The sequence below is a fragment of the Ambystoma mexicanum genome, chromosome 7q (genome assembly GCF_040938575.1).
Source record: "Ambystoma mexicanum isolate Mex_15411 chromosome 7q, UKY_AmexF1_1, whole genome shotgun sequence".
Lineage (NCBI taxonomy): Eukaryota > Metazoa > Chordata > Amphibia > Caudata > Ambystomatidae > Ambystoma > Ambystoma mexicanum.
Genome location: NC_090941.1, coordinates 1,038,339,245 through 1,038,364,368, shown reverse-complemented (window position 1 = coordinate 1,038,364,368; position 25,124 = coordinate 1,038,339,245). Strand labels below are relative to the sequence as shown.

General features: G+C 45.7%; 1 protein-coding gene across 8 annotated transcripts in view; it reads right to left on the bottom strand.

Moving 5' to 3' along the window:
• STIM1 (stromal interaction molecule 1) overlaps window positions 1-25,124 on the bottom strand; it is a 591,802-nt gene that overhangs the window by 103,117 nt on the left and 463,561 nt on the right. For all 8 annotated transcript variants that reach the window (XM_069640356.1, XM_069640358.1, XM_069640357.1 and 5 more), the window contains 2 exons: window positions 23,130-23,307; window positions 3,057-3,224 (listed from right to left, as the gene is read on the bottom strand). In XM_069640356.1, coding sequence (XP_069496457.1) covers window positions 3,057-3,224; window positions 23,130-23,307 — 346 coding nt within the window. The remainder of the gene's footprint in view (window positions 1-3,056; window positions 3,225-23,129; window positions 23,308-25,124) is intronic.

Sequence of the window (25,124 nt, the reverse complement as noted above, 5' to 3'; positions counted from 1 at the left end):
CATAAATCACAAACATGAACGCAAAGTTGATTCTGGGACGAGGCAGACGCAACAAAGGCTGACAACAGACTGCAGAACTAATGCTGTGCAGTCTAGTTGTTAAGTGCCTATCCCAGCTGGCAGGATATTTAAAGGCCAGTGATGGAAACAGAGGAGGGTGAAGGTGGAGGTGAAGCTGAAGGAGAGAGCAGTCATGCGGAAGTGAGATTCTGAGCAGTCTAGAGAAGCCGGAGAGGGATGCAGAGGAAGCGCAGCGGAACGCCAGGTGGAAAGCAGGCCGGCACAAAACCGCTCTGCAGAGTAAACCTGGAGCTTCCCTCTGAATCAAAGAAGCAGCTGAAGAGGCCGGGTGAGAGCCGGAGAAGCACCGTCGAATGAACCGCAGCAGAGAAGGAGCTGACGCTGTCACAGCGGCAGTGAGGTGCATCGGCTAGACCGGTGGGCGAGAGAGAAGCTGTTCCCGAAACCGCGGGAGGACAGGCAGGACAGAGAAAGCTTCCCGGAGACACAAGTGCTGCAGCCATACACCACCAGTCGAACACATCACGCATTAAGGAGTGCTGGGAGCCGCAGGGCGTACCGGCACAGGTTTAAAGGGGACATTCGCTCTGTATGAAAAGCGGATAAAGAGAAAGACTGTACATGCGTGAAATCTCTCATTGAAGTCAATTTGGGGTAACTACAGAACAAGTATATCAATGAAGCAATGAACTGTGATAAAAGCAGAGAAAGTATGAATAACAGTGAGGTGAATTGGCAGTAAATGGACATGAAAGCAAGGCTAAGAAGTAAAGCCCAGTAAGCCAGCATAAGTGAATTAAACGGATTAACATTGCCAAGAGTCAAGCAGATAATATTGCACATTACTGAGAGAAATGAATGGTTAAGAAAAGTAAACCTATATCTAAGATCACTGGTGCAAAAAGGACTTTAAACTAAGTTTCCTAGCAGGAGAGTATACTGGGAAGCTTGTGTTGGTCATTGCAAGCGAAAGCTAAGCTACCAGGGAATGGTGAGAAAAGAAGAAACAATCAAAGCTTCAAAGGCAAGGGAAAGGAATCAGTCAAGCCTTTGTGTGAAGCTGGAACTGTGGCAAAATACTTATACAGCAGATACAGGTAAGGTGTGTCAGTTGTGTGACCTGTAATGGGTGGGCCGTGTGGTCCAACAACTGCGCCTAGACCGAGTACACCTGCCTAAAAGACGCTTTTTGATTGAACAAAGGAAAACCTGTGCAAATTGAAAAGAAGAAACTGTAGTTTGTGAACTGGTGAAAGGTAACCAAACTGAAGAGTTGGGAAGTGTCCCAAGGAATTGTGTTATTTTGGAACATTGACAATATTGAAGAATTGTGTTGTTTTGGAACTTTGATGGACATGAAATCTTGGGGAAGGGACCCCCCCTCACTTGTAAAATGAACTACATGAACCTTGGGGAAGGGAAATCCCTTTTCCTTTCGAGAGCTGGAAGAAGCTCTGAACTTTCATTTGACCACTTTTGATGCGTACATTCCTACACATTGTATACAGTTAGATGTGAGGGCAAGTATAGGTTTTAGACACAGACAGACATTCACTTTGGACTTCTTGACGCAGGCTTTTAATCATTTTATTTCGGTAGGGAAAGCCTGCATTAGCATAGGACAAGTTAGGCCGTTTTCCAACCCTCCACTTTTAGTTAATAAAAGTTTGCACTTAAAATCGTATTCAGTTGTCGGTCTACTTCACAATATGATATGATATGATAGGTTACTTATAACGCGCTTAATACCCAGAGGTTTCTAAGCGCGGACCCGGGGATCGAACCCATGTTGCTCCGTGTCATCTTGTTTCCAAGGCAAGCACGTTGCCATTGAGCTATCCTCCCGCGATGCCTTCACAGTGCCCTCTCACTATGCAACTGAAATTAAGAAAAGAAAAACTTCCAGTCGCAAAAAAGTCCAAAGTCAGTGACTGAGTGAAAAGCTGGTCAGATTAGGGTTTCAATTTTTAGCAGTGTCCCAAAAGGATTTAGCAGTTTAAATCCTGCCCTGGATTCCACAAAGGAGTCAGAGATCCAATCATGGGCACTGTGGAAAGGAAATGAGGGATTCAGAAATCCTAGAAGGAATCAAAAAACAAGATCTGGTCCATGCAGGAACAGCAGCAGCAGGAAGAAACGCCAGGAGCGAGAATGGGATACGGGTATCAAGGTTCAAGCATGCAGCAGCACACTGCAGGGAGCATTTGCAACCGTGGAGTGAAAAGTACGTGTCCCGAGTCATGTGCAGGGATTGAAGTAAGGATTTGGTGAGCAGCAGCTAAAATCAGCACCTGGTTATCTGGCTGCACTGCGTAAGCAGGAGTTACCACAGGGGAACAGGGAGAGTTGCTAGTGAGCTGCAAATCTTATGTCTACATGAGAGGAAATCTATAAACCTTTCTCCATTTTATAAAACACACTATGGTTTAAATGTTCTCAAAATATGGCCCAAAGACTCCTGTGGCCACAATCCCAAACATCCAGGGTTAATGTCACATAGGTACTTTTCTATGGCACCAGTTGGCCAGGGGAGTCAAAAGTAGCTCCTGGTGGTTGATTGTGTTAAGCTAATCAGGCGCTGAATAGCTTATTGCTCCTAGCAATTTCGAGCCCTGATGTGCCTGCAGCGTCACAGTGTTGAAGCAAACGCACAGTAACGCTCCTTATACGTTTAGAGCAGTTTGCACCATTTTGACTCTCCATTTATGGGACTTGAGAGCCCCTATGAGGCTCTGTTCCCACACCCTCCTGTCCCACCATCTCCATGCAGGATTCCTGCCTTCTGGCATCACATACGTTTTGCTCCTTCTGGTACTTGCCCCCTTCCTACTTCGATGGGTTTCCTGAATGGGTAATTGCTGGGGAAGTCATGGGGCATAGATAGGGGTCTGCTGGGATATCCAAGGGTTTTCCTTGGGTCATGAATTAACTACACACAGACAAGTCACCCCATACCAAGTACCCTTTAGGACCCACAGCCCCAACGATACAAATGGTAAAGGAGCTACGCAAGATCTTTGTACACTGGTTCTTACCCCTTCTTTGGCGATGAGTAGTTGCTTCTCTGCATTCTGCTTTTTTATATTGTAATACTGGACCTCCACCTCATGGGTTAGCTGTAGCCATTTCTGCAAGGAATCTGGAGCAGACCAATTACTGTGGGACTCAAGCTCCTTCTCTGCATTCTTCAGTGCCATGCGTACCTGCAAGTCAAAGGGAAAGCATCATAACCAACATAATCAGTGGACCAGTCACAAAGTTGTTTCGATTTGTAGATTATACCAATTAGGCTACCCTTGCAAAAGAGGAATCCTGGACCTATTAAAGGTAAATCGAGATTACATATACAGACCAAGCATGCCCAAACCATCATAAGCACTAATCTTTTAAATCTGCCACAACTCTGCTGCAAGCCTGAGTGCTAACTACCTGGATGGGGAATCATGAAGAGCACGAAATATGGAGAAAACCGACTGTGTAGAGAACTAATATTCCCAACCTGTAAACTGCTCTACCCAGTCTTCTCATCCCCTGAACAGAATACAGTGAAGAGTTGAGTAGGCTGCTGGTCACGTGATCAGGACCTGCCACTCAGCTGCTCCAACCACCTCCAGTTTTCACACCTTACAAGCCTCTACTTAAGGACTCTAGGCCGGCTCCGGGCAGACAGCATTGAGTAGGCCGCTGGTCGCGTGACCAGGTCTATGGCAGTCTGGTGCTCCACCCACCACTTATTTAAATCGTTATTATATCAAACTACCTTTTTTATAAAACACAAACAAGAAAAAAAATTTGAAAGATCGCTCTGTGGCCGCACAGAGCGGTATTTCTAAATCGAACTGTCAGCCCCTGCGACGCACACGAGTGCGCCCAGGGGTTGACAGGCACGCCAGGACCTGGAAGCACCGTCGGGGGGGGGAGGGTGTTTGTGTTTTGTGTGTGTGAGTGTTTGTTGCGTGTTTGTGTGTGATATGATATATGATAAGTCATTTATAACTCGCATGTACATATGTGTTTCTAGGCATGACAAGACAAGGAAGGGAGGATAGGAGGAGGACAAAAACAACCATTTTACTAGCCCTTGTGTCATTCAGATCGCACAAGTGCAGGGGGAAGGGATGGGGAAGGAGGGAGGCAAGAGTGTAAAGTAACTACTAAGTACAGCCGGGAGGTGGCTCATAAGTGCAGACAGTCAGGGGACTGTAAGGTTGCAGATACAGTCTGTTAAGTGGTTGGGAGGCCCAGAGGCAGTGGAAGGGCAACCGGTCCAGCAGGAGCCTGGTCCCGTAAGATCAGTGGGTGGCCAGGTAAACCAGTGTACGCAGCAGACAGGGACATCAGCAAGGGAGAGATAGAGAGAAAGCAGAAGCGAAAAGGAAGCTCTTGAGGCGCTTACGGAACCGTAGGTGGTCCTGCTCAAGTTTGAGATGAGAGGCAGGGAGGCTGTTCCAGAGGAAGGCCCCAGACGAGGACAGAGATCTACCCCCCCACTCTCTGCCTGGAGAAGCGTCTCACCCTCAGAGTTGGAGGTGGATGAGCAGAGGGCTCGAGAAGGAAGATGCTTAGGTAGAGAAAGTTGGATGTAGTGTGGTCCCAGGGGTGTCCAGTCAAATGGTCGAAAACAATGGATCGAATGACCATTTGATCGACAGTCAAATGGTCGGAAAAAAAAAGGTCGAATTTTTTTATTTATTTATATATATTTTTTTAGTTTGGATTGGTAGCAAAATGTTTTTAATAAAGAAAACGGGGGGTTGGGGAGGGAACCCCCCTCCATAAAAAAAAATAAAAAAATAAAAACGACAATTTTTTTCCATCATTTTACTGTCGATCAAAAGGCATTCGATCCTTTTGTTTTTGACCATATGACCTACAACCCCCCCAGGCCCCAGAAAGCCTTGTGGACGATGCAGTTGGTCCTGAACTTCATCCTCACAGCCACAAGGAGCCAGCAGAGAGATTTCGGGGCTGGAGAAATAGGATCCCAGGGCTTGAGGCCAAGGACAAGTCTCACAAGCCTGTTCTGGATAAGTTGCAAAGGGTGAAGAGTAGAAGCAGGTAGATTTAGAAAGAGGCTGTTGCAATAATCCAACCTAGAGAGGACCAGGGTTCGATATACAGCGAGTTTCTGGGGGAAAGAGAGGCAAGGCAGAATACCTCAGATGAGGTGCAGTAGGAAGTTTGACTTTTTAGAGACCTCATGTGGGCAAAGAAGGAAAGCGTGGAGTCGAAGATGACCCAGAGGATTTTAGCCTCGCAGGCAGGGGTAGAAGGTGGGCCAAGGGAGTTTTCCATTGGATAAAAATAAAAGGCTTGTAAAGCACAGATAGATCTTAATGTAATAACAAGCCACAGTAGCGCCCTTTCTGACAATAGTCTTCAATGCAAGTACAAGGAACCTGATGAGCTTTCACTGTGTCGAAGGAGTGTAGGCTGCTCAGACATGACTGGAGAGGAGGAAGCAGGAACATGTATGTAACACAGCAATGCAGAATGAAAGGCTTTCAAGCAAATAGTGCCACACTCCCACTGTTATAATCTAGAGCCCCTGAACAGATGTAGCTGCATCCACAGAATGACGCAAGCCAAAGTGCCCACACAGGATCAGATGAAGCTGTACCTCAAAGAGGTCGGATCACGCTCTCTCCCCTCATTCATGAGCCTCAGCCTGCCTGAAAGAGGGTGGAGGCATTCACATATCTGGTGGCATGAAAAAACCCTAAAATCTAAACAAGAAAGCTGAACGTCTGTTACTTGACAATCACTTCTGTTAGGAGGACAAATGAAACATCAAGTCAAGATTAATGGGCTAAAAAATATAATTGGATATACTGTCATCATTTAGCCATTACACTAAACTATACCAGAAACCAGATACTGCACAGTATCCTTCCATTACTGCACAGCTCACCATTCACTGGCCACTGCATCACCAACAACTCCATAGAAACGATCAGAAATCCCAGACACTCATACGGAGACTATAGAAGAGTTTGAGGCATTTCTTATGCGCCCCAGGCAGATAATTGCATTCGGACAACTTCTGCCTGTTCCACTAGAGTGAAACCAATGACTACTACAGGGGCAACGCAGAATAGGTGGGGGGGTAGGGGCCATGGTGAAGCATCAAGGAGGTGCAGAAAGAGGGACAGACTCTAGTGGAACAGGCAGAAGTTGTCAGAGAGGTACCCTTAGCTAGCAGTGTGGCAGACCACCGAGGAGCAATGCAGGGATGGGCCTTTGGGAAATAAGGCCAGGTCCTGGGGTAGCAAAGAAGACCAGGGTGAGACACTAGCCAGGACATGTAGCCAGCCTTGTGGTGAACGCTTTGGGGCTTTGCCCAGACACTGCCGAGCCCAATACTCTCCCCTTCCCTTTGGTGTAGTCTGAAGGCGTACCTTAATATGATATTTATGATATGATATTTTATTTACATCGCGCTTCCAGACCGCAACCTTGTCTTTACAGAGTCGAGAAGGAGACTATCAGAAATCTTCAGTCTGGGAGACCAGAAAGAAGTGCAGTGTCAGTTAAAATCCCAAAACTGAGTGACTTTAAATTGACTTTCTGCCTGCGGAAGAGAGCCACATTTAGGCTTGAAATGTATTATCTGAGGAAAAGCCATATTGTTATTAAAGTTTTGATTTGCCTTTTATTCATTTTGGCCCATCTATGTGACTGACCTCAATAGACCTTTGTTGAACTTTATATTTGGGACTCTGCCTCGTGTTGGTCCTACTCGGCTTTCCGACACTACCCCCACCTGACCTGCCACTAACATACCTAGACCACAGCATGACTGCCACAGGCCAATGTATCATGAACAACTGGAAACAGTACTGATTTGCAATCACACATACACTCATATTGCCTCAACAAACAAAACTGGACAGGTAGAAGAGGCAACAGATGTAAACCGAACATATATACCACACTCCAGCTCATCGCCCATCTCTCAAGATGGACCACAGCCCAACAAGGAAATGTGAAGAGCAGAGTTGTGCTAAATAGGGGTCTATAATATGTGCAATGTAGGGATGGTGAGAACTATGCATGTTTTGAGAAGAGGTTCTGACAGTAGGACCTACAGCCATATCTGTGGAATGGCTATGGCGCTGCATAGGATGATCTGTCGTAGAGTTCTGCGACTTAGCGGCTTCGCAGTACGATTTGTAGCATAGATTAAGCTCCTCTGTGAAGGACTTCATTACTTATGCGCGTGTTCCCTGTGTATGTGCCTTGCTTACAGGAATGTTCAAGAGGATGACTGAGATACATGACTTATTCCCAAAACGCTTCATATAGACACCAGTTACACCAGAAAAAGGGTGCGTGTAAGGGGGGCGGGGGGAGGAACACCCTCACAGTTTAAGATAGCAAAGTGGGTTTGCTTTTGAAATCACTAGCTTCTGTATTGACTGCTGATAGGCTGTTTAGGCTATTGAATTGGTATACTATTATAAACCTCTTGCAAGTTACAGAATTTGGCCATCTTTAGACATCGTTATAAGTGAGTTTTCTGGAATGTCTTTGGGCGATTTTATTTCAGAATTGACTTGCCTAACGTGACTTTTGCAAAGGTAACTCGGCAAGGTAGAACATGCGTGTGTCATTTTGTTTTGCAGTTTCATTTGCCAGCTTAGGCTATTTGGAAAAGTGCACAGTCTGCTTTAACGTCATGTACTCGCTTTTCCTAGTAGTTCTACAGAACTACATTAACCAGCAACAACTGGGCCTTAAATCCAGCCAGAGGCATGTTATGAAGGCCGGTTTGTGCAAATGAGCTTTTGACCGCCGCCCTCCTCTTCGCCGGTAATCTCTGTCCCAGGTCACACCTTCTCTCTCCTTTTGCATTCAAGGTAGGCAGCCACCGCCAGCGTTTCGCTGATTGCCTGTCTGGACCCGCGATATGTCTACGCTACTGAAAACTCCCTATCAAACAAGGCAGGCAGTAAGCCTTGCCAGATATCAGTCCCTTGACCAGATTACTCATTTAGGAAATGTATGTGTGACAATACTGTTATACACACTAACCAAGGTGAAGAAAAAATCACTCCCAATTTAAATAATGCTAAGATAACAAGACATCACCCAAACCAAACATTAGTCATTCTGGAACGCTTCCAGTCTCAGGAACTACTGCCCATATCTAATTAATTAGATCACAGGGAACTAATTTGATGACTACTCCCAACTGCTACTCACGACCCCTGTATGCCACCCCTCATTTGAACCAAACTGTGATCCACCCCAATCGTATAACAAGAAATCAATGGATGCACTATACTGATAGAACTGCCTCCAAGGGCAACGTCCACAGTCGACTTAGATCTTACATTCAATGTTAAGGAGTCGCATCAGAACCAGAACGTGAAATGCTCCCTACTCAATACATGCACACTGGTTCAGCATGGGACTGAGGTTGCTGATCATCTCATTATGTATGATCTTGATATGCTGGCTGTCACAGCAACATGGCTCCACGATACCGCACAGATATCAACCTCTCTCTGGCTGCCGTCTGTGTACAAAATGTTAAGAACCGACCATATTGGGCACCAAGGTGGAGGAGTGGCACTTATTTTCAAAGAACACCTAGGCTGTCACCCCATCACTATCTCGACTAATGAAGGGTGTGAGAGTATGCTCGTAAAGATGAAGATTAATCCCAACTCCTCGTTGACCATGTCTATTATTTATAAACCACCACAAAACCTACTCTCATTTGAAGAGCGATTACTTGCCATTTTGAACAGACCAACCCTAATTCCCCCATGATTGTAGCAAGGGAAGTCAATCGATGGGCAGAAGACCCGTCTGACATACAAGCTGCGTCACTTCTAGCAGCTCTTGATGCTGCTGGCTTTATCCAACAGGTTGAAGATCAAACCCATAAAAGGAAGCCACACAATAGACTAGATACTGACGCGCAACCTACACTGCACATCCCAATCTACTCAGGCTTGTCCTTGGTCAGGCCACTACTGCTTCCCAGAGCACCTACTAGAATAGATAACAATCCAACAATAGAAAGGGAATGCCGAAATGATTAAAATGTGACGGCTACCAACTTCTCTGCATCAATGTTCTCAAACCTGCACCCAGTAGAATCATTTGCCAACGCCAAAGATCAAGTGTTACATCTCTTTCATACCATTGCCTCCACCAATGACATACTGGCACCAGAAAAGATCAAATGCCAGAACATAAAAAACTCATGGTTTAATGACTGTGTTCCACAAGCAAGGAAAGTGAAAAGAGCTCTGGAACTTCAATGGTGCAAGAACCCCGGTGCTTTCACACTGAGTAAATACAAAGAGGGAGTTCAAGCATTTATACAAACCATCATAGTAGCCAAAACTAAAACCTAGGAATTAAAGATGCAAGATCCGTCTCAAGTGAGCTCTTTACGATCCTTAAGGAATACGAAAATAAAACATCTCCATTTCCTCCCATTACCGGAGATCACACCTGGTGCCAGGGAATAGAAAATAAATGTGTTAACAAAACCACAGGCCATTGCCAATAGTCAATCCTCCCTAAGAAATCCTCACGAAGATGTAAACTCACGACACGCCTTGACCGCGGTCAACCACAACAATACTTCACTCGTGCTCGAATTCAAAACTTGTACTGAAGCTGAAATTCGTGTTATAGTACAGAAACTTAAACTTACGTTTAGGAGATACCTGTCCCACAAACATAATTAAAGATTCCATGGATGTACTTGCCATGATACTGATCAGTAATCTTTTTAATTTGGCATCCATCACTCTGCATCAGAGGAATTCATCCCCTGTTACAGAGGGTTGCCCCCTTCCCAGGTAGTGCAAAGATAAAAAGAAGAAACTTGAGGGCATTGGGAGAACTCTGAAAGCAGACCTTAAGGTTTCTCATGACTTTTCCTTATATGCCGAGGCTTGTACTTGGAGGTGCCCAAACCTTACCACGTCCCGTCGAGAGGAGCTATGGTTGTACCCATCTAGGACAACGTCATGGCTGATCGCAAAGATCATTCCAGCACGGTCAGAGTTGACCAAGTAGGATTAGGGGGTGGTGGATTTCTGCAGGGGCTTCTTTTCCATCACCAGGTTTCTCCTTCTCCCGGGTCATCCCTGGCCCATGTTGCTTGCAGGGCTTGTCACTTGGATTCTTCTGGCCACTGCAGTGGAAAGGTGTCTATTTTTCAGTGAGAAGACTGCGCACCTATTGAAGTCCTTGATTTCCTTCGGTTTGGCCTTCGGTTCATCTACTGTACCATATTATGGAAAGCTCACCTTCATCAAAATTTTCCACAAAGGGAAATTAATACCAAGAGGCAGGTCTGGGAGGAGAGCAGAGTGTGGCTGTAAAATAAAAGAACCGATAAAGAAATCTATGTAAACGGACAACCCAAGCAAGAAAATACCTGCACTGAGAACACCACAGGCTATACATTGCATGGCCCATTCTGGATCAGAAAATAAATGACAGTTCTGACATGAGAACTGGTGACGTAGGATCTCAGCAGGCTCCAAGAGTCCCCCCCCCGCCTTCAAGTATCTCGCCCATATTGCCTATATGTTGGGAGTCAAGTGTGAAACTCGTGCAGTACCAGTGAAAATACTGATACCAAGGAGAATCGTCGAGGCAAGGTTCCCTTTGAGAAAGCCATACCTGCATACACGACAGTATGATGGCCAATTGAATGAAATCCCAGAAGAAGCATGAAAAAAGGACCAAATGAGCAGATTGGTGACATCATAAGAGGTAATATTGACGCTCCTAGAAGAGATGCAGGGACAAGAGAGTGTAGATATTCTATAAGGCTTCAAGAAAGTATCAAAGATAAGTGACATTTTGTTGAGATCATGCTGTGAGAGGTCTGTTGATGTCTGTTGTACTCCCGGTTTTAAATAATTGACATTAAAACAGTCAACTGTGCCAGCTTCCTGAGTCGTTTTGATTATTGATGTTTGAGTATCTTCGGCCTCCCCATACATCTCAAAGTATTGCTAACCTGTCTTAAAGGGCTGGGTCGGCTGTCCCGGTTCACTGGTTTCACGTATGTGACTATCACGAGACAAAGGGAGGTAAGCAAGATGGGTTCGACAGCCCTAAGAAGATGCCTGTATCTGTCTCTGTGCCAATGTGTATCCATTTTACAGTATTGTTGCACACATAGGGGGGCGGTTTAGTAGACATGTTACATAATCATTGTTAATGACCGCCACTATGAATCGTAAAGGAGGAGATCCTTCAGAAAAGTTATACATGCCTATACTGGTCCCCCGTATAAACAGCTGTGCAAAGTAGTTACAATCCTGGATCAAACAAGTGTCCTTGCCTCAAGTGTGGGAAGCCATGCAGCGCGATGCATTGGTACACCACACAGCAGTCCTGTTCAGAGCTTTATTGCCAGCTGGGTGGGCTGTCAAGATTAGAGACTCCTGCTAACCTGTACACGTCGGTGTGTTATAGCCCAGCAAGGAACAGCTATTTCCTGTAACCCTGGGCCAATCATGCAGCCCTCCCACTGCTTCAGCTTTCTGAAGCAGTTCCCAACGTTTAGAATGCACGTCAGTGGTCAGCCAGATACATTGTATGTTAGACAGTGAGAAACACGTGGCTGGCAATATATAAACCTAAAATGATTTTTGGGCAAAGATGTTGTCTGTATAGGGCTTTGTTATACAGTACGAGGACAGGCGCCCTGTAGTCGTTCTCTTAACATGGATGTGAAATTCTATGCTCCTGGCCCTTCTGAAAAGCTCCCTCTGCCTTTGCAGGCAGCCGGTGCCCCCTATCTACACCCAGTGTGACAGTAGGCGATGTGCCAGCGAGATGCCAAGCTATTAGCCTTGAACGCTTATGCCTATCGTTAAGCTCAGTGTGTTTACGCGTGGCTGGGTGTCTGGACTGCGTCTGAAGCGCTTTTTGCTCGGGTAGCTGCTGACAGTAACACTTCTCACTGCCTGACTCTCCGGCCTGGCCGTCTCATATCTAGAAGTCAAGCACGTTACTCAAGTGAGCCGTTTCAAATGCATTCTCACTCAGGGCAATTCAGAGTGGAACATAAAACCATCAAAGAGTGTGCACTAGTCCAGAATCCAGCTGGTGCCCAAGACTGCCAGCACCAGGCCACCCAGGCTGGCCATGTCTCTGCCTACTCTGGAGTTCGCATTCTATTTCTCAGAAGTCCTCCGTTTGTTTCGTTACTTCTCCATTCCAAAAGGTCTCTTTCTCCGCAATTACATATGCAGTCTTAGAGGCAGGTCCCCAGGCCTGGCGGCTGCGGTCAACTGTAGGGTATATTGGAGATGAGCACTCCCTCTCAATATACACACAGGCCCCCTCCACTGACACACACACACACCTGTGGTTAAGTATCATGGGCCTACCAGCGATTATTAGTTAACAGACTCTCTAGGTGTCTGCATGAATGGGCCTCCTCAGTCTGAAACTGGCTCAAACATTTTGGGAGCGAAAAGAAGTCTAACATTCTAGAAATGTCATTTCAAGTGGTTGTGTTTCAAGCAGCATGGCCACGATGCACTCCTCTGGAAAGCCGAGCCTTTCATTCCTGCCCGCAGATGGGGGCAGCACCCTACTCTCAGGAGTTCCATATGCCACCTTCCTTGCACAGGGCTAGGGAAATATCACCGCATCACTGCCACCCTCCAGGAGCTGCACCAGCCTGCCCCTTCATTTACGCATCACTTTCAAGACATGCTGCATCACCCACCCACAAAGCAGTCACAACAAGGCATGGGGAGGGTTTGGGGGGGAGGGAGAAACTCTTCACTGCTAAGCAGACATCCTTATGTGTTCACAAAGAAATCCTGAGCGAGCACAGCAAGGAAAAACACAGCGGCAGCAGCCAGAAAGACAATGCTGGTGGCAGTCAGGATAATGGACAACATGTATGAACCAGTTCCAGTCTTCACCAGCAGCAGGAAACTGATTATTTCACTTGCAGATGGTGGCACACAGAGGCACGTCGTGGCAGGCCAAAGCACCCAAAGACCGGAGAAGCAGGGACACTGCACTCTTCCATTGTTGGGAGACGTGAGTAAAAAACTCAATAAAGGAAAAGCAGCTCTTTTTCACAGTGGCCTGTTAGGTAATGAGGGACGATTCATGAGGACTGTGCGTTATGATATGATAGGTTATTTATAAGGCGCTTAATAACCAGAGGTTTCTAAGCGCGGACCCGGGGATCGGACCTGTTGGTCCGCATCGTCCTGCTTCCAAGGCAAGCACGTTGCCCCTGACCTATCCTCCCGTATAGGAACGTTGACGAACACAAGAAACAAATACTTGACGCGTCAGCAAGGGAATTTTACAGTGAAATTGCCTGGTTGACAGCTGGCATTTCCGGGTTGTGCCCCAACGATGTTTCACAATGAATGAATGAGTGCCAGCATGCCAACTTCCCAACATGACCCCGGACACTGGGACCCCCCCTAGGGGCATATTTCTGACATCAAACATTCGTTTTCATGTGCACCGCTTCCCAAGACTCCATGCCAAACCAGCAAAGCCAAAAGTTCACGCCCGAATATCGGTCAGAAACTTGTGCAATCATGTATTTACATATACATTTCATTTAAAAAATAAATTACATTTTTTTTTTTGCACAAACATGATGAATTGTTTTTTTGTTGTTTCTTTATTGTTTTCTGCTGCTGTTAAAACTTGTGATGGTTTCTACTACAAAGGTTCGTTTTACAAAACCGTTTTAAAAAAAAAGAAAAATTCTCTGTATAAATGTATTTTTTTGTTTATTCTTAAAAAAGAATCTTTATTCTTTACTCTTTCATTGTCTGCATCTCAAGAGTGTTTAATTTTGAGTTCATTTAACAATTGTATTGTTTGGAATTTTTTTTGGTCCTTACCAGTATTGATTTCACTACAAATCATTTGCACTTTTTTTCGGACTTTTTGCTCAATAAAATAAATCAACAAAAATAAATACGTTTTAAATTCCCTTTCTCCCCTTTTTTCTGTTGACTGTGTATTTTACCTATACAGGGTTAATTAATATGGATATCAATGAAACCAAACATGAATACTAACTGAATCAAATTTAATTCTACTAACAGCTTTTTGGAATTTTACGTCCTGCACTCAGACAAATGTACTCCATTAATCGTGAAACATGTTTGGGCCACAGCCCGGAAATGCCCTGCGGCCAACCAGGCTATTGTAAAAGTTACATTTCCTTGCTGACACGTTCAGCAGTCAGGCCATACTCCATTCCCCGAAACGTGCCTCAGGATGATCGGAGACGGGGCGATAATCGGCCCAGTACGAAACCTGGAAATCAGGCAGGGGTGTTGCTAGGTCTGGAAAAGATCTGGGGCTGCACTAAGGTTGGGACTGTCGTGACTCGGGCTAGCTAGCCTTTTGGTTGTAGCTTCTGAGCTTCTATCAGGGGCTACAACCCCCAAAACTCCCCCGGCCCCCTAGCAACGCCTCTGGAGAATGCTGCGACCAGGCATTCTTCTAGGTCCTTCCACCCCATGGTTGCCAAATCGTTCCCCCATGTGGAGGATCACAAGATCAGGTCGCGGCACGTGCCTCTTGCCCCTGGACTCCAGCAGCGCTCCCCTCAGCCGATATGGTAGGCCTGCAGGCTGACACTGTGTGACCACGGTCCTGCCGCTCTGCTGATCTGGGGGCACCCAGATCAGCATGTGTGACTTGGGTGCCCCCAGGCCCCTGTCCTTCTGTGTGACCACACAGCAGCTGCTAGTCCGGGAGCCCCAGCAGCTGATAACCTGTGTGCCCGTGAGCAAGCCTGCTCAAGAATATGCTGGGGGCCCCAGCGCTGATCTGACTGGACCTGTGTGACCACACGTCCAGTTACACTATTTTAGAAACTATACAAATACCCGGCTGCATTTTAACAAGCACAGGTTTTAAACAGCAACTGCAAGTCTCCTCCATTAGCTCGAGCAGATATATTTTGGTTAACTTTAAATGCGTTAATGGTTTTATGAGTTCATGAGATTGGGATCTTTGATTGATGGTCATTATAATAAAATGCATGATTTTGTTTTACCGGTTTAGAGTTGCTGAGTATCTACGTGTGATATGTGCTTGAATCGTACTGATATCTCTTCTTTGCCACTGTGTTTACATACACATATTTGGGGCAATGCAAACGCAAGAGGTTTGCCTGCTTCTTTGTTCAGCCCAAGAGAGCAGACGGTTCCTGCCCTCCCAACACAATTGGACAAATCATTATATAGTGCACAAAGTATGAATACAATTAAGCCCTAGGAAATTGGTAGTGCCTGGTACCTATATGCTATGTGTTGTGTCTACTATCAAGCGTGCTATGCAGTCCAACCAAATACGTGGATTTGGGGTTTTGTAGATTCATGCCTTTCTCATGAATAATTGGCATTTGTGAGTGCAGGATTTTACTTTACTTTAATTTAATATATTTATAATGCGCAGAGCATGGACACGTAGGCATCAGAGTGCAACAAACAAAGACAGAAAATGAGCTAAAACTATTGACTAACCAACTGATCTTAGAAATTCATGCTTGCAAATTCAAGCAAACAAGAGTTTTTTAACTTCTTCTTAAAGAGATCTGTAGACTTCTGGCATCTACGTTCCAGACGCAAGTCGTTCCAAGCCTTTGGGGCTGCGTAATGAAAGGCGCCCTTTTCGGCCCTTAGAGTTCTGCACCTAGGAAGCATCAGCTGCTCCTGGTTACTGGATCTGAGAGTTCTCCTGTGAGTTTTTTCAGTGAGGAGATCTTGAAGTCATTTTGCCCTATCTACATTTGTGTGTGATAACTAGTAGGCGGAAAAGGAGCCTTGCCTCTACTGGGAGCCAGTGCAATGCCTGTCTGGCCAATGAAACCTGGTCTCTGTGGGCCAATCCCATGCCCACATGCACTGTCCCATTCTGAACCACATGCAGCCTATTAGAGTCTTTCTTATTCAGTCCAGTGAGCAGGCTACAACAATAATCTATCTTAGCCACTACATTTGCTCTTGCAATGGATTCTGCATTGATTTGAGTGATAAAAGGTCAGAGGTGGGACAAAAACTTAATGTAGTAGGATGATGCAGACAGTAGGCTGCCTTCATATTGAGGTGTTGGTCAAATATAATGCCCAATGTCTTGACCTTCTTTTGAGGAATTATCTTTACATCTCCAATTAGAAAGCTCTCATAGGACAGGTCAAGTTTTTGCAAAATTCCATGGGAGCCAACAATCAAAAGCTCAGTCTTTTCTCTGTTCAGAGCCAGATTGTTATGAACCATCCAGCTCTCTATAAGGGCATAAATCTGGTTCAGCTCGGCTTCATCAATTACATGTGTCCCAGAAATGGGGATGACACACTGTCATGAATTAATGGTCATATTAATGGTCGTATTAAGCCAAGTTGGCTCAGACCAGGCGAATTTAAGCAAGAGACTACAAGTGTGAGGAGAGTATTAAACACACGGTCACTTCTAGTACAGGAGCCGTTTTCAAGGAACAGGCATCGAAACATGCTCTAAAGAGCAGAAGCTCTATTGACCACACACTGAAGCGTAGTTAGCAAAGAGTAAGTGCATAATCTGTCCCTTGGCTCTAAACAAATGCGATGAACATGTTTTGATCATTTCCTCTTTCTAGCCACAGGATAGCAGCTTCTGGTCTTCAACCGCTAAGTTTCGCACCTGGCATATCAGATAAGAGGCCAAAGGCAGGGAACACCATACCAAAATAGAAGTACACGGGTGCACATAAGCCAACCACAAGTGACAGCTTCCTGTTCAGCTTTCTGTTGTAGATGAACTCATAGCAGGGTCAAGAGATGCTTCTGCACTGATAAGCAGCTTTGAACAGAAAGCATGATATGCGGTTAAAGTGTCCAAATCTATTGTCGCGCTTAAACCCCTTCAGAAAATGCATCCAATATAATGGCATTTGAAATAGGCCAGAAGAGAACTAGCGCTTTGCTTGGTCGTCAAGCGGAAGCCCATGCATTCTAATGGAAATAAACAAGAAGCAAAGACAGTAGCCGTCACTTGAGTTTTCACATAGGTAAATAATGGGTGTAATGCAAAGCTAAGCTCAAGAGCATGGTCAGACTGTAGACGTTCTGTCCAGGCCAAGGAAATGACGCACATAGTATATGTAGACTAAGTCACGCGTGTTAATATAAAAAGCACACAGACTAAGGCTAAGAGAACTCGGCGGTAGCGAGCAGAGAGAAAACGAGATCGTGTGGGGCTGGGAAGAGCATTTTGATAGTAGGTCAGAGCAGCAGGCCCCCAAGTGGTCACTTTGCATGCAGAACAGCAAGGCCTTAAGTGTGTTGGTTGAACATTTTTGCATATGTTAGACTTACAGCGTGCTTTATTATGTCACTCCACTCCTGATCATAGCATAGCTTAGACTACATAACATGAACCCCAAGAGTGCTCAAGCGGGTGTTGTAAGAATGATGAATTGTACTTAATCTTTGTTAGACGCCAATTATGTTTTTAGCTTATGCAAGAACGCTTTCCATATATATAATAGTATGCTACATTATTATTGCTGTCATTATAGCAGGCATAATGATGATCAAAGCTGGTAGAGAACAGAAGTGATAATATATATATTGACTTGCTACATTCAAGTGTCAGCTTCATATTTTTGAGTAATGCTTCATAATAAGGTCTCTGAGTCACAACGAACTACACAATATTTTCTGGCTGTATTTTTGTTAAGTATGACAAGGGGTGCAGAACTCGGGTAACTGTCAAAAGCGCTAGGCCGAACCCCTGAGGCGCCTCCCATCATAACTCAAGACTTGTGATTCTGTGCCCACCCCACACAGCCCTACCTAGGGGTCGATGGGGGCTGGCAGGGAATCACACCCTAAGGGGCAATCAAGTCAACACTGCGTTTCATCCGTATAGTTTGTGAACACTAGCCCCTCTTGTTGAAAGAGAGCAAAAAAAGTGGCATAAATATATTGCATGAGCAGGGCGAAATACAAGAATCCTGCGGCACACCATATTTTAGGGTTATAAAATAACGAAGCTACTGTCTCCTCATGATAAATTCTACTATCCCTAATACTTACGAAAGAAGCTATCCATCGAGCTGCTTTTGGCGAAAAGTTTGCCACCTCCACCAACTACGGTGACCATAATGGAGTGGTCCACCAGGTTGAAGGCAGCCGACAGATCAAGCAGCATCATCATGGATGCTTTTTTTTTTATCCATGCATTCCAAGAGCCTAGACTTTAATTAGAGTAACACAGTCTCTGTTCCAAACCCCTGCCTAAACCCTGATTGGCCATTATTAAGAATAGCACATTTATTAAGATGATCTGCAATTTGTACATACGCAATCCAATCCAATATTTTTAACAAAAAAAGGGGTATTGGTAATCGGCCTATAACTGAGCGGAACATCAGTGGGTAAACCAGGCTTTTTCAAAATATGGGTTACCCACAACTTTTTTCATTCCTGGGGCACCAGACCCTCCATGAGGGATGTATTCACAAACTTGCAGATGGCTTCCAGCAGAGCGGGTGGACGCGTTTTAATAATGGCTGAGCAAGGGCCACCCTTGCACTTAGTGGCTTTTAACTGTTCCACTATAATAGACAAATCGGCAACTGATATAGAAGAAAAATTGGTGGATGGAAGAGCATCTAACATGACCCCCAGTTACACCTTCGCCTAAAACAATAGTTTGGTTTTCTTTGTTTCAGACTATATCTACCCTCATCCCATTCAGCTCGCCCTGCATGGCTTCATGAATCTCCGAGCACCATGCCACATCCTTCACTAACAGATCAGAGTCAGGAGGAGGCATAGTTTCTTGCTCTTTCAAAACGTTAAAGAGTTCTTTAACATCAGACGGTGCATTGTGTACTCGAGAGTTAAGAGTATTTTTTAGAATCTATGATCGATAATTTGTATGTTTTGGCTGCTCCTTTGTAGGCTGCCAATACTTCAGGGGTGGGTTTAGATTTCCACATATAAAAAAGTTTAAATGTGGAGGAGTTAAGTTTTTTTAATTCTGGAGAAAACCACAAGGTATTTTCTTCCCCTTCCTTAACCTTTCTGTGTTTAAGTGGAGCTAACCAGTTTGCGATGTTATCCATCTTTAATAGAGGAGATTTCGACATCTCCTCTGAGGATTTTTGATGGAGGAAAGTAGCCATTGGGGTCAACAGGGCTTAAATTTATTCCAGTGTAAGATTCTTAAGATTTCGCACTAGTGCCCCTTGAGTCCTACCACCCTTGACTTTTTTAGGAAATTCCGCCTGTACTGTGAAGTGCACAAAATAGTGATCTGACTACGGACAGGGCGATACTTGAAAATCCTGTGGAAACCCAATCTAAAGTATGCCCCAAGCAATGGGTTGGAACACAGATATTTTGCTCAAAACCCACATTAGACAAGGCCAGCTCCAACTTGGAAGCAAGATTGCCCTCCTTGTGTCCCAACCAGAAATTAAGATCACCCCATAATAGGAAGCTCGTATTGGGTCTCAGGAAGGAGAGCAGGTAGTCAGACAGGGCACTGATAAAGTAATCTGACATAGATGGAGATCTATGAATTAAAAGGGCATTCATGGACGATTCAGCAATAAGGGTAATTTTAACATGTAAGAACTCTATGCCATCCATGATTTAGCCACTGATTTCCCAGATAGTAAGCGAGGATTTAAAGATCAGCGCAAACCCCCACGTCCCCTCTGCCATCCTCCCTATCCTGCCGTAACATACAGTACCCTTCCGGTATGGTTATGGTTTTCTCCTTTAGATAGGAGAAGCGCATGTAGAATACACTCTGAAGTATGTATATATGTTTTATATAGGCCTGGGATATGCCCATGATTTTGGGCTGATGTGTGTGGACACAGCTTCGAATGACACTTTGAGCATTGGGATTTGATTTGTCAGGTCAGCACCTGCCACATGATTGCAAGACTACCATATATTGGTAATAAATAGAAGATAACCAGTATTAATTACACCATTTGATTAATTGCAGATGGGTTCAAGTTACAATAGGATGGCATCTATGAGCAAAGAGAAAATATAATCTATAGTCCCTGCTTGACAAACTCCACAAAAAGTTTGGGATGGTCCCGATGGGATGGTCCGACGACATATTCCATATCTATGACAGTAATCACAGCAGCACAGCTGCAGTGATTACTGTCAGATATGGAATACGTCGGAGGACCCAATCCCCTCGAAATGGTGTGTTCACTGACATGCTTGCTGCAGCATGACCCTCCAAAAGCCTGGAAATGCATCACCCCCCTCCCGGGGTTGCTCGCCCCTTGATGAGGACATCACTGTGCAGCAACAAAGGGCAAAGATGTGGGAGAGGGGGAGGCCACCACTCCTCATGGCCCGGCTGCCACCACTCTGCCAACTTGGCCGCCGCCATATTGCCTGGGCTTGTCTTCATGAACCCCTCTTCCTACAGTCTTTCCCTTTCATGTAAAAGTAACAGGCTGTTGCTGGGACTGCAATACCACATGCAGTCTTATTGAAATATACATGTAAAGAAAGACTAACAGTAGCATATTAACACCCAGCAATGGGAAACATTGCAGAGAAACTACCGGCTGCTAGGAGGGCGCAGTTTTGTTACAGGTCTTCCCCCATCTTAAATGTTTTAGCACATGCCTTTGAATACATGTGTTGTCAGTCCCTGCGCAGCAGGCCTTGGATGGAAGCCAGCCACACAAAGTTCACCTTTGTGTTCACGATCCTTTTTTTAAAATATCAGTTGATTTGCAGGGATCCTGGGGAGTTGCCTTGCAACCCTATTAATGCAGTGATGGGAGATATTCACAGGACCAGAAGGAACAGTTTCAAAGCAGAGCTCAAAGAGAAACCTTCTCGGAGGGCTCTTATGCCTGGATGCCAGACAGAAGGGAGAAATATCCCAAGCAACAGTTCGCAGTATGCCGGAAAGAAAAAAGCTGAAAAGATAAAACGCGGCTCTGCAACACTGGGAACGAATGTGCTAATGGGGGACACGTGTAACACAAGAGATGCAATGTTACATCCAATCAGTCAAAAGGAAAGGCCCATTGACAAAAGCATTATAGTATTCCTAGCATGGTGCTGGTTTAGAAATTACAGGATTCAGAGCATTTAATAACAGAACTCTCGAGGTGGTTTTGGAGTTTTTAGTAGCCGAATTGAATCAGCAGTGAGGAGAAAATGTAATTAGTGTTGATTACAAGGGATTTAAATTAGCATTAGTCTGAAGGCCAAGCCCTGCAGGATGGTCGTGGCGTTTCCCAGTGGCTAATGCTAACAGAAATTCAAAACATGGCAGAGGGCAGCACATCTGTTTCTAAGGGATGTTGGCCAAGCACTGCAATGCGTGGGAGGAGGTGCAGGTAAGGTTAAGCAGCCTGTAGCCTCCAGCATCTCACAGACACAGGTGGCAATGCTGAAGACATGGCAGGGGGCAGCCCTTCTGTTGCTCAGGGATGTTGGCCAAGCACTGTAGTGCATGGGAAGAGATGCAGGTAAGGTTAAGCAGCCTGTAGCCTCCAGCATCTCACAGACACAGGTGGCAATGCTGAAGACATGGCAGGGGGCAGCCCTTCTGTTGCTCAGGGATGTTGGCCAAGCACTGCAGTGCGTGGGAAGAGATGCAGGTAAGGTTAAGCAGCCTGTAGCCTCCAGCATCTCACAGACACAGGTGGCAATGCTGAAGACATGGCAGGGGGCAGCCCTTCTGTTGCTCAGGGATGTTGGCCAAGCACTGTAGTGCATGGGAAGAGATGCAGGTAAGGTTAAGCAGCCTGTAGCCTCCAGCATCTCACAGACACAGGTGGCAATGCTGAAGACATGGCAGGGGGCAGCCCTTCTGTTGCTCAGGGATGTTGGCCAAGCACTGTAGTGCATGGGAAGAGATGCAGATAAGGTTAAGCAGCCTGTAGCCTCCAGCATCTCACAGACACAGGTGTCAATGCTGAAGACATGGCAGGGGGCAGCCCTTCTGTTGCTCAGGGATGTTGGCCAAGCACTGTAGTGCATGGGAAGAGATGCAGGTAAGGTTAAGCAGCCTGTAGCCTCCAGCATCTCACAGACACAGGTGGCAATGCTGAAGACATGGCAGGGGGCAGCCCTTCTGTTGCTCAGGGATGTTGGCCAAGCACTGTAGTGCATGGGAAGAGATGCAGGTAAGGTTAACCAGTCTGTAGCCTCCAGCATCTCACAGACACAGGTGGCAATGCTGAAGACATGGCAGGGGGCAGCCCTTCTGTTGCTCAGGGATGTTGGCCAAGCACTGTAGTGCATGGGAAGAGATGCAGGTAAGGTTAAGCAGCCTGTAGCCTCCAGCATCTCACAGACACAGGTGGCAATGCTGAAGACATGGCAGGGGGCAGCCCTTCTGTTGCTCAGGGATGTTGGCCAAGCACTGTAGTGCATGGGAAGAGATGCAGGTAAGGTTAAGCAGCCTGTAGCCTCCAGCATCTCACAGACACAGGTGGCAATGCTGAAGACATGGCAGGGGGCAGCCCTTCTGTTGCTCAGGGATGTTGGCCAAGCACTGTAGTGCATGGGAAGAGATGCAGGTAAGGTTAACCAGTCTGTAGCCTCCAGCATCTCACAGACACAGGTGGCAATGCTGAAGACATGGCAGGGGGCAGCCCTTCTGTTGCTCAGGGATGTTGGCCAAGCACTGTAGTGCATGGGAAGAGATGCAGATAAGGTTAAGCAGCCTGTAGCCTCCAGCATCTCACAGACACAGGTGTCAATGCTGAAGACATGGCAGGGGGCAGCCCTTCTGTTGCTCAGGGATGTTGGCCAAGCACTGTAGTGCATGGGAAGAGATGCAGGTAAGGTTAAGCAGCCTGTAGCCTCCAGCATCTCACAGACACAGGTGGCTGGGATGTAGATCCAAACATAAGGAAATGGGTTCGAACATCTGTAGCAGCTTCAATTAAAAACCTACAATATCATTGTATTGCAGCTCTTACTCTTGATGCTGAACCCTAAAGTCAGTATTTCATGGAGTCTGATCGTCTAACCAATATCTGTCCATTTCTGGCACTGGATAAGATAAAAAGGTACCCCGTCTTCCGGGGAGGATTTTGTAGGGTTGCATGTCGGTTCAAGGGCTCACCTGCTCCAGCTCTTGCTCCGCATACTTCTGCCGACTCAGCTCATTCTCTGTGCCTTCGCGCAGTTCACGCAATCTCTGTGCCTCGTGCTTCGCCATACTGATCTCATCCTGCAGCTTCTTCTCCAGGTGCACCTTCTCCACCTCAACTGTGCGGTGCTCCTCCTGGGCCTTTTGCAGCCTGCGAAAATGATAAGCAGTGAAAATGTGAAAGCGTGCATGAGTTCAAGTCTTCTAGACACGGCAATAGGGTAAGTGTGCCCCCAGACGGAAGCAGCTATCCAGGCCGCTCCACAACACTCAGGAGGCGGATGGATACACATTGGACAACACTGTGCTTCTTGATGCATGTGTGTAGCATCCAGTTTCTAAAAGGACCTCTCAATTGTTCAGTTCTGCAACATATGCACAAGGCAGCACTTATATTTTGCAAAATATTTAATACAGAAGTAGAGGGCGGGATCCAATGATAAGGACAGAAACATGGGTATAATATATCAAATACACACACGCGACAGAGGCATTCCACTCGGTCCCTAATAGAAAGCAACTTCCTAAGAACTTGATTCTGTTAGAGAGCCTTTAAGTGGTCTCAGCCTATCCTCCCCCCTAAACTACACAAAGGATCAAAAGATAAGATACTTCGATGCTCCCCCTCTTCATATCCGGTTTCTATACAGCACTTCATGCCAGATTCCTCCTGCCTCCAAGTGCTGCAAAAAAGCAGTTAATGGTAATGTAGCAACCTTAGAAGGGTTGAGGAAGTCCTGCCAAGATTTGAACTTGCAACATGCAGGCACGCTCCACCTCAGAGGCATGCGATTGATGTGTGAGCTCTGCTCCTGGGGAAGTAGAAAGTCTAACTACTCGCACGACTGAGAAAAGACAAGATATCTTTGAAATGTTTTTGATTGAGTTGCGGGATGCACCTGGCGAGCTGGTCAATCGCATTATTCCTCATGACCCAACATTGCGAAGAAAAGCAGTATGGGCGGAGTAAGTGATACAGACTATTACTTTATCATTGTTCGAAGTGCTGGTAGGACAAACCGCACAAACAGATGGATATTGACAAATCACGAGGTCCACAGGCTCTTCTTATCCGAACATTCTCTTGACTGCTGAGCAACCTCTTACACTATGAATAGAGAGGGGCAATCACAGTGCAAGAGCCAAGTCAGACCCAGCAGGTTGCACACTCGAGTAGAGATCAGACTTTACCCTTCTGGTGCCAGGTTTGAAGCTTGGCAGATACCATTAAAAAAACATCAAATCTCCTGGGTAATGATAGTCTGAAATACATTTTGCAAAGTCATCAAATACCCAGGTACGATCCTTTGCATTACAGCAGTAGTCTGTATATAATTAGGATTTATTTTAAAAGTGGGTCGAGGGCCTGCTGTAGTCCTCTGAGGTCCCTCATTTCTAAAGCAAACTTATAAGAGCAATTCCCAGCAGCTGATTAGATCAGAGTCCTAGATTTAGAGACATCCTTGACCTGATCTTCAAGAGAATTCTTCATGTGCACAGCCTGTAAGTATCCCATTGCTAGGCCAGGCCATTATGCAGTCTAATTTAAGCTTATTGCTTTCGGTGCAACGGAATGAGACGGTTACCAACCTCCATCCGCAGAGCTCTTGGCCGCAGTAAAAGAACTCTAGAATGGTTTGCACCAGCTGAGGAAGGCAGCCCGTCTGACTTTAGTGGCAGTATATATGATATGAAGAGATATGAAGAGGGAGATGGGGACGAGAACACTCACAGAATGGCCCCCAACGCGGATAAAAGGGAAAAAAACATGCAACCAACCAAGAGGCATTTAAGTAGTCACTGGCTTAGTAAAAAGAGGCCAAGCGTAGACAAATCACCGTTTCCAATACTACAGGCAACTTCCACTACAAAAGTAGCTCCATGGAAAAGCACCTGCAAGACAGCTCAGCGACGGATTTACTCTAGAAATGTCTTATGGAAACTGTAGAGCCTACAAACCCTTGAACC